General features: G+C 36.0%; 1 protein-coding gene across 2 annotated transcripts in view; it reads right to left on the bottom strand.

Annotated features, from left to right (window-relative positions):
- Positions 1-924: 924 nt before the first annotated feature.
- The window catches only part of PTN (pleiotrophin), a 90,485-nt gene continuing 80,531 nt past the window's right edge, over positions 925-10,878 (bottom strand). For both annotated transcript variants that reach the window (XM_015823391.1, XM_015823392.1), the window contains one exon: positions 925-1,642. In XM_015823391.1, coding sequence (XP_015678877.1) covers positions 1,590-1,642 — 53 coding nt within the window. In that variant the 3' untranslated portion in view covers positions 925-1,589. The remainder of the gene's footprint in view (positions 1,643-10,878) is intronic.

Below are 10,878 nucleotides of genomic sequence, written 5' to 3'. Positions count from 1 at the left end.
TCTAGGCATCTTTTTCGGCGCTTCATCTCTCTCAGCTCCTCGGTGAACCAGGGAGCCAGTTGAGATCTGCGCCGGGTCAGAGGCCGCAAAGGCACGACTCGGTCCACTCATGAAATGAGTGATAAAGAGACTTTCAAAATTTGTAATTCTTTGGGCAGGAAGTTACAGGATGAGGGAAATAATCAAATGCATACTTTCCAATTGCTGTTCAAATACTAACAATTATTAGCAAGATCATGTGGGAAATAAAGGTTGCTTTTCAGTTGGCTGAAGGTTTTGTTAAATTCATCATCATCATCTCCTGCTATTATACCATCTACTACAAGTAGTTCTCAACACAATTGAGCCCAAAATTTATGTTAAGTGAGACAGTTAAGTGAGTTTTGCCCCATTTTTTGCTACAGTTAAGTGAATCACTGCAGTTGTTAAATTAGTAACACGGTTGTTAAGTGAATCTGGCTTCCCCTTTGACTTTGTTGGTCAGAAGTTTGCAAAAGGTGATCGATCACATGATTCCAGGACATTGCAACCATCATAAATATGAACCAGGTGCCAAGTGTCTGAATTTTGATCATGTGACTATGGGGATGTTGTGACAGTCGTGTGAAAAACCATCATAAGTCACTGTTTTCAGTGCCGCTGTAATTTTGAATGGTCACTAAACGAACTGTTGTATGTCAAAGACTCCCTCTATTGAATAATATCATGGAGTTACACCATTGAGTAAGAATGCTTCAATCCATCTTAGTGGGGTGAAAAACATATTTTGGCTCTGCAGCCTTTTCTTCCATTTTTGATAGCAGAACAGTAACCTGAAATGGTGGAAATGAATTTTTATGCTTACCACAAATTAATTCTGCCCTGAAATGGTAAATGTATTCAGGAAGGAGATAAAAAATCATTATGGACTATAGTTTTAAAATGTTTTATTAAAAGCTGTAAGTTAGAACTAAGTTAGCTATTTCTGTGCTGGTACAACCTGCATATAGAAATCTACTTTTGCTATTATGAAACATAAAAACTTGGTGGAGGAAGTTCTGTCTATTTTATACATATGAAGGCCTGTCTGCCCAGACCATTATGACAACATAGAACCCTCCAGAAGTGGCTACACTTTGAGAGTCCAATGTAAGTCACAAACATGCAGAACCAAAGTGGACTTGGCAGAGTAAAGGAGGAATTTAAAATGAATCTATACTTTCTCATACATAATGACACTTGTACTAAATGATATTGCTGCCTTTATTGAAGATTTCTACACATGCTACTAAGATTATACATTTAAAATACTAGAATATCAACTTTCCCCAACTTGGATCATTCCAGGTGTGTTGCATTACAACTCCCATCATGTCCAGCCAGAAAGATGATGGATGACAGTTGTAGTCTGACTCATTGGAAGACCAACAAGTTGGAGAAATGCAATAGTGGGGTAAAAAAAAAGAAAAGAGGGTGCATTTGTATGCTTATTTTTCCCTATTGTACAATTAAGCTATAAATAACTTCTGGATAAAATGACTAGGTGTCAATGAAACTTGTTAACCAATTACATTCAAGGAAGTCCCATTGTCATGGTGAGCATAGCTTCCCTATTCCAGTGGCTTCTCCTGTTTCTTGCCTTCTTTTTTCTTTTTCTTGGGTTCTGTTGACACAAGAAGAATAAGAATAGAATCAAAACATCATCAAAAAGAAAGCTGACTCCAGAGGCTGGCAAGGAAAGAATGAGCATTTATTTGTTCCAAGAAACAAGAGAAACGCCCACCACCCTCACAATACTATTTTGTACAATGTACTCAAGACTATCACGTGTAGTCCAAGAAAAAAAATCTCTATTTGCACATTCCATCTCTTCCAATTTAGCATCAAGATCATGCAAATACAACCCAGAGAAAAAGTAACTTGAATTTTTCAAATGTCTGATTACTGAAACCTAAATATTTATCTGCATTAAAACTGATTGCATACTTCACATTGATACTCTACATGCAATTAAATTCTTACTGCTTAAAAAAAAACCTGGGAGACCTAAATTTGTTATTTGGCAAAAAAGAGAACAAAGTCTCATAGGTAGCAATTTCATAGGAAAGGGGTGACACAGGAAAAGGTGATAATAAAACTTCACTGGCTGGTGGCAACCATTTTAAATTTCCTAGAATGCCCAATTCTAAAAACATTTGGGGAGAAAATGGATCCATACCCCCAGGGCTTTCTTCTTATTAGCAGCTAGCTAAATGAGGTAGCCCTGGAATTCATACCATCTACCTTCAGTTACTGAAGCAGCAGATTTGCACAGAACAATTGGTAACTTCCAATTTTTTAAAAAAATGATACTTCTTCCAGATATATGCCTCCATTGGAAGAAGGTCAATCAGCATCAAACACAGATACATTCTATTAGGACATTTCTTCTTCAATGAGTATTCTTCAACTTATGCTGTCCTGAGTTGTATATCAAGCAGGTAACTTATATAAATCAAACAGTCAACAAAGAAACAAACAAACAAAAAACAAATAAATTCATGTCTTGAACAAGGAATAAGAGATGAAGAGGAATGTTTGTTTATAAACAGCACAACACTGGGTGGAATAACTAATCATCTTAGAAGATAAAAGCAAATTTCAAATTGATCTTGACATGTTAAAGAAGTGGTCTGAAAATTACAAAATGAAATGTAACACTGATAAATGTAGCTTCCTTCTTATGGAAAAATATACAATTTGAAGCAGGAGATACCTAACTTTGTTATAGTATGTGTGAAAAAGATCTTGATCAAATATGATTCAGCTATGTGACATGGCTGCCAAGAAAGCAATAGCAATTTTATGAATAGAATATAATGTCCAAATAATTGAAAATAATAATTCTACTATACTCTGCCAGACTCTACCTTGCATACTATGCCCAATTCCAGCTATCTTTCAGAAGGATTCAGACAAACTGAGACAGAGGTAAAGAAAGTCAACAAGGTGGATAAAAGGGACTGGAAATTAAGTCCTAAAAGGAACTTCATATCCAACAGAAGAAGATATCTGTAGCTTAGGGTTGGACTATGCAGTTTTTGGTGCTCTCTGAACTTGGTTGTTTGTTTACAGACATTTAATTATCCAACTAGGTAATATCAGTGCTAGTGATCATGTTAGCTACTTAAGTAATAGAGGTTCTGCAAGCAAGCATCCAAGGTTAGAGAGCACCAAGAACATCCCAGAACAGTGTGTGTTTAAGTTTGTGAAAACTCATTGAAAGAAGACGTAAGAGCACTTTTCAAGTATCAAAAGACAAAAGTATTTCTAGAGTTCAGTGGGCAGCATAATAGATTTAAATTACAGGTAGACATAGTCTAGTCATTGAGTGGAGGAGTGTTTTATAGAGCAGTTCAACAATCATAATTATTTAAAGTGGCAGTGGTCTCCCACTCACTGTGTTCAAGAATGGCTGAAGAACCTTCTACCAGGCATACTTTAATATGGTTTCTGCACTGTTTACAGGTTAGGACCTGATGAAATAAATAGTCCTTTTCAATTCTGTCATTCTCTGCTGCAGTCTTCTATAGGAAATGATGGATGGATTCTTTCAGCAGTTCTGAAGGCTGAGTATGTAAAGTGGGCAACAAAAAATGTGTGTCACAGAGACATTAAACAACTAGCTTTTTCCAGGTATGAGTGCTTTGAATTTAAGTGCTAAACTTTGAAATAGCCTCCTATCAGTGCATTTGTTCCCCAAGATTCACAGCAGAAGTGTTGTCAAGGTAAAAGAACCAGGTATTCAGTCAGGGGAAGAATTGCCACCTGCCTTCTAAAGCCCATAGGCTTTGTGAGATTTGCTATTGACCTTCAGAAGATCACTGATCCTACTGTCACATCTGGTCTGTTCACTTCTCTGCTCAAAACTGATGAATGAGTTGGGATAGGAACAAGAAGGAGCAGCCACAACCAACATTCATCTTGCTTTCTTCCTCTGTGCAATGATGAGTTTGCAGCCATAGGAAAAGAGCAAGTCAGTGGGTGTTACTTTCTGTGGGAAAGGGATTTTGTCCACACCTACCTTCTCCCTCTGCCAAAGAAATGTTAAAAATAAATGTGTGATTTAAAAATGGGCAGTGTATATCTTTCAACACCTATGCAGAAATTGAATGTTACTTTACAGATATACTTCCCTGTCCAATTATTTTAAAGGATATTAATAGAGTGGGAAGAAATGGGGGGAGGGGAGAGACAGAACTCAACTATGATCCAGACCCAGCTTTTCTTATCTCAACAGCCAGTTATACTTGGCGTGCAAGTGTTTCTCTCAAAGATTAGCTGGTGGAGGACTCCAAAAATATCAGTTAGCTCTTGGAGAAAGATGGTTGGAGTCCAGCAGTGGAAGGCAAATGAGAAGATGCTACATGGCACACCTGCATCTACAAATGCTTTGAGTTACCTGCCACTGTTTCTTTCCCCCACCCCCCACTGGGTAATCTTTGGAATGTGCTCACTGTGCAGGTTATCAGTCTATTCTGCATCTTTGCCACAAATGCTTTGTTTCATCTACATATTTCACATATATGACCACTTGTGCATTTGCACACACAAATATACATGAACACTGGTTATATGAAAGTGCTTATCACACTTCAGGACAAGATGCAAAATTTAGCCACATACCTATTCTTGTGGAGCCATCCTCATCAATGCAAAGAACAAGCCACAAAACTTATACATGGAATTAAATTTGACAAATGAAACAAGTTACTTTGTTCTCTCCAGCATCCTGCCTAATCTGAAACAACGGTGTGGAAGATATGCAAGAATGGGATATGGGTAGAGTCACCTTCGCTCCAAATAATATTGGAAAGGGGGAACAATCTTTTTGCTTTACTACTTCCAAACTTTAACAATTCCTCTCAAATAACCACACAAGAAACAATTGCTTTGAAATTTTGCAGATGTTATCCAAATCAAATGGCCAACCATATCGATAGATGTCGGTTAATTTGGTCAAAAATAAAGAAATGACAGACATTTCCTTTTCTTTTCTTTTTTTTAAGTAGACAGCAACTTTTTATGGAGCCTAACATCACCTTCTACACCCTTATCTCTAATGCTGTCTCAGCAAAGGGAAAATGTATTTGCACATTTCATTTGATAGTGTTAAAATATACAACTACATTTATGGAATTCTGAGGACCCCAAAGTTTAAATTGCTGAAACTCATCTTGGATTAAAAATGAAGTCTAAACAGGAAAACTCAGAACTAGGGATTTTGACCAAGGATTAATGAACTGGAATTTCAACATCAGCTTATGGTTCTTGTATTCTGCTGTCAAATTCTTCATCTCAGATTAGAAGTTCTTATTTTTGTTTAGGTATTATGTTCACTCATGGTTCTTTTCCATGAGATTCAAATGAAATCGAGCTATCATTTGCCATGTTGAGGCATATCAAGGCTGTCAGGAAAAAGTCGACAACTTTTCCTATTTGATGGAACCGAAGCGCTACTTTATCTTCCAAATTAACAATGCAATTTATTCTATATATTTTTTCATAGTCTAATTTGCTTTCATTTTTTCTAAAAGGAGAAATTCATTGAAATGCTTATGAATAGAATGCAATTTTTGCTTCTGTTTTTTTTTTTTTTTTTAGTAATGAAGTGGCCAGAATAAGTGACATTTATTGTGGTTGTCAGGCTCCTGGTTTCTCACAGTTCTTTAAATCCATGAAAACTCATTTCACGTCTCTGTTCAAATTGGGAAATATGGACATCAGACAGACTTCAAGGTAAGTGAAAGCTAGGTAACTAAAGAGAATGTCAGCAGTAGCAACTCTTGCCCCCCTCCCCCTTAGTAACATTTTTTAAAAAGCACCAAAAGGAATATGTCAAGCATCCTGAGAATAAAGCAGAAGCTTCTTTTCATAGGGGAAGAAATCTTTTGAGAAACTACATAAATTACAGTATATGGGATATTTATAATGAAGCAAAGGCTAGTTTAGATGGTATTTTTCCTTTTTAAAAAAATAACCATAGATGTCTTGGAGAAGTCTAAATATTATCTTTATCCATTTGCAGTCCTGGAACACTCAGGACCAACCCGATTTGGTTAGTAAGTACTGAAAAGTGCAAAATGATAAGAAAGTTGTGCCATTGTTAAATCAAAGGTCTTTCTTCAGCTAACCAAAGTCAGTGCAATTGGGTCCACATCTGAATATTCAGCATTTTTTCTTAATAGCATGGTAGCAATATTAGATAATTCTGATTTGATTTTTCGGAAAAAGCAGTTGACAGCTCATCCCCCAGACTGTACAGCCACATGGAGTTTAAAGCTAAAAAGAGAAACATAATAACTAGCATTTTGTGGAAATCAAATTAAAAATATATTATAATTTATTCTTCAGTAAGCAAGGAGACTGGGTTGGCCTGAACACAAACAATGGTGAATTGCATCAGATTCTATAAAAGCACCGCATTTCTTGTAAAATATGTCAGTTCTTGGATCCAATCTGCTGATGCAACTGGACCATTGTGGTATTGTCTGTCCTGGCCAAAGGAACGGAGAATTCCCAACAATGTGCTACACAACTTGATTCATTGGATTAATCAGATTTTGTTATTTTCCATTAGGAGCAATAAATGGCTCAGCATTCTGAATCATGCTGACACAGACAATAAGTAAGAATGCTGATTCTCACTGGAACTGCAAAGCTTGAACAATATATTTAAGCTTGTGAAGATGGCAGCCACATTGGTCAATAGCAGGGCTTTTTTTCTCATAGAACGCCCAGAACGGAGTTCCGGCACCTTTTTTGGATGGAACCTTGTAGGGTAGGCAAGGCGGGTTGTATGACATGTGTGAGTTCCAGCACCTTTTTTTTTTTTTTTAGAAAAAAGCACTGGTCAATAGCATGTAAAGATCCAAACAATCACTAAATGGCAGCAAAGAGTTAAATTGTTAATATCTCTTTGCTGCCAATATAGTGGTCTTCTCTATCTTTGCAGCCCAGATATGGAAGTCCTACTAGACTGATGAAGAAGCAGGCACTGGAAGGACTGGAGGTTTTTTTTGGCTTATTAGTTGCATATCTTTTCCCCTTTTCCTCTGAAAACTCGAAGCAACATTCTCTGAGGTCTCCTTTCATTTTATTTCCACAGCAACAACTGTGAAAGAGTGCAGAGAAAGAGTGAGAAGAGCAACAAAGATGAACAGAGGACTGGAGGCTAAAACATATAAAGAAGGGTTGCTGGAATTGGGTATGCCTAGTTTAATGAAGAGAAGGATGAGGGGTGCCATGATAGCTCTGTTCCAATATCTAAGGAGTTGCCACAAAGAAGAGGGAGTCAAGCTATTCTCCAAAGCACCTGAAGGCAGAACAGGAAGCAATGGATGGAAACTAATCAAGGAGAGAAGCAACCTAGAACTAAGAAGAAATTTCCTGATAGTTAGAACAATTAATCAATGGAACAACCTGTCTCCAGAAGTTATGATTGCTCTAACACTGGAAGTTTTTAAGAAGAGATTGGACAACCATTTGTCTGAAATGGTATAGGGTTTCCTATACCAGCAGGGGGCTGGACTAGAAGACCACCAAGGTTCCTTCCAACTGTTATTCTGTTCTACTCTACTCTACTCTATTCTGTTCTACTCTACTCTACTCTACTCTACTCTACTCTACTCTATTCTACTCTACTCTAATAAACTCTGTATGATAGATTAATCTGACAAAGAAATGGTTGAGGAAAAGTACTTGAAACTTCTTGGCATTGGTCCAAGCTCAGAATATTAATAATTACTAAATAACCCGTCATTGGGACATCATTGGAGAGAGATTTTCATAAGAGATTTCTCAGTGCCTTCAACAATGGGAGAATTTCTAATATACTGTCATCATTGGAAAAGTTCTTAAAAGTTTAAGGAGATATTCAGAGATGCATTTGCCTTGAAACTAACCTTTATTGAACTGGATACACAATCAAGCTTCAGTTGTCCATAGTAATGTTTTATAACATTTTGTATTATGTCATAAACATTTTATGATAATTTATGTCATAAAATGATACAGAAAAATTGCCAGATTTCAACTCCATGGGGCTCATGGATTCCAAATTTTAGACACATTCTGTAAATTAGTCCATTTGAGGTATCTTGATTCAAAAATTTAAAACCTTATGATGTACCATTTCATCCAGTTATGGGAATGAGAGTTTTAGTAGTATATAGACTTGACAACCTGTGATCTCTTGAGTTATTGTTTCAGAGATATTTCCTTACTAGATTCCTCAATTCCTTGACAAAGCTTCTAATGTTACCTGACAATTTTCTTTAAAAATGTTAAAAATTATGATTTTTAATCTTAAAAAAATTGTACTGCCTTCACTAGAAATGCTAGGATACATTCAGAGATGCCCATGCTTTGAAAATAACCCTTGTTGAACTATATAGCAAAGTCAAACATTAGCACAGGAATTTTTTATGAGATTTTGTATTATGTCATAAAATGTTTTATGATTTATGTTGTAACATGTTTTACCAAATTTGCCAAATTTTAAATCCATGGGAGTCATGGGTTGCAGATTTTGGACACATTCTGTAACTTAGCCCATTTGAGATACTGTGATTCAAAAATTGTTGCCTTATGATGCATCATTTCTGCCAGTTAAAAGTTACAGGAACAAGAGTTTTAGTAGGATATAGATTGCTTGAGTCATAATCCAGACATGACTAAATTTCCTAGGGCACAATTAGTCAAAACCCTAAAATTCATCACTGGGCATTAAATATATAAAGCAAGAAGAACCCAATTCATTGTGTGTTATGCTATGAATTGTTTATTGAATAAACTGCAAGTGGTCGTCCTGGATCTTGTTGCAATTCTCTTCTAATTGGTCAGAGAGCGATCCAAGGGCTTTTCATGCTGTCTACTCTTAATTATCCATCTTTTTTTTTACAAGTTAGTTAGCCAATAACTATTCGTGAATTGAAATCCACTTGCATATTCATGTAAGCTATCCAAACTTACAAACTGGATCTGCACATCCACTTTCTCTTTTCTCTAGTAAAATATTATTATATTATGGTATCACTATATCTGCAAGTTATATTGCTGTCTTCCTGCTGCATGAATAGAAAAGTTCTCAATATAATGACCTGACATCAGAGGAGGGGAAAAAAAAGACTGAGACAAAAGTTTGTCATTTTCAACAGCAGCTCGTGTTTTTTGAAAGATGTGCCTCCCTTTTAGATTTCAAGTTTTCTCCAGTTTCCCAAAGTAGAAAGTATAGATAGTTCGGCAGCATACTGTATGCATTTTCACTAACAGATGCAAACAGCCAAACAATGAAAAGTTTCATAAGTTTTGTGCTTTGTTCAATTTAACCACAATTGTGATAATGCATATTACTTTTTTGAGGCCCAAGGGCTATAAAAGTTGGGTGGAACTTCTGTAGTGCACATACCATGGATTGCCTACCCCAATCATGTAGGAGAAGAGCAGGTAGAGCTGGGAGGCAGAGTTAAGCATGTCATCAGCATAGAGTTGTTTTTTTTCTCACAAACAGTCCAAGTCCATCCCCTCTTGAATTTTGTTGACAGTTATCTGGTGACAATTTAGTATTGAACTTTAGTTGACTAGATTCTTGTGTATAGTCTTGAGCAAGACTGCAACTTAATGTATGATCCTGATCCTTTGTGCCTGATATATCCTGTACTATGCCTTGACAACCATATCTCACCAGGCCAAGCAAAAGAGGGGTTTGCAAGAACTTGGAAAAATGCTTTTCAATGGATCTCCTTTTTACTATATATCATGGTGGAGGACATTATTCTTTTCTGGAGCTTCCCGCACTTAAAAAAAAAATCTAAGTAATTTCTGAGTCATTGCTGAAAAATCAATATATATCTTCTGTTGAGAATGGATAATTTTGCCTATTGTTTAAATAATTCTTTAATCAATAAGCTTAAACCAATTCTTTAAATAATTCTTCAAACAAAAATATCTTGAAGGAAGGAAGGAAGAATAATTTCTTATTCCTTTTCTTGCTTCCTTCATTCTTTATAATAATAGTGAATTGAGAATCCTCTGTTAGTTGGTTCTGAAAAATTTGTTTTTATGTTACTATATTCTTTTATTTGATAAATTCTTTCATCTGATGACTAATATCTGTGATGGGACCTCTATCATGGTTATGTTCAGAAATGATTCGTAGTGGAACCAATTCAAAAATAAGTTTTTTTGTTTCTGAAAATACCTCCAAGGACTCAAAACACCATTACTGGTGATCAAACTATGGGTCATTCATGCCACAATTCTTTTTCTTGCTTCATTTTTTTTACAAATAACAATAGCTTATAAACCTTCTGGTAGTTGGATCTGAGAAACATTTATTTTTATATTGTTATATTTCTTTTTCTTTATTCCTTTATTTGATAACCATCCTAGCATCTTCACCATATGTATTCCGCCCCCCCCCAAAAAAAAAACGCCAGTTTCAGAGCAAAATAATCCTTGTTTAAATTGTAGAATAGATTGGATAGAAACATTTTGTTTGGGAAAGTTAAAAGGGAAGCCTTATTTGAAGACAGAGTTAGTAAATTTTTGAAATCTTGAAATGTTCTGTGGGGACTTCTGGGGGGGAATTATGGCAAACTGAAGATTTGTCCATGAAAGCAAAATCATCAACCATGGCAAAGACCCAAGAACCAGTGAATAGAGAAGGAAAGGATGTGAGATCAGTCACATGCACTCTACAGGTGAAACTCGAAAAATTAGAATATCGTGCAAAAGTTCATTTATTTCAGTAATGCAACTTAAAAGGTGAACCTAATATATGAGATAGACTCATTACATGCAAAGCAAGATAGTTCAAGCCGTGATGTGTCATAACTGTGATGATTATGGCTTACAGCT

This window comes from Protobothrops mucrosquamatus, unplaced genomic scaffold (genome assembly GCF_001527695.2).
Source record: "Protobothrops mucrosquamatus isolate PMUCROS unplaced genomic scaffold, P.Mucros_1.0 scaffold1857, whole genome shotgun sequence".
Lineage (NCBI taxonomy): Eukaryota > Metazoa > Chordata > Lepidosauria > Squamata > Viperidae > Protobothrops > Protobothrops mucrosquamatus.
The sequence above is the reverse complement of the archived record's forward strand: the minus strand, read 5'-3'. Positions and strand labels throughout refer to the sequence as shown.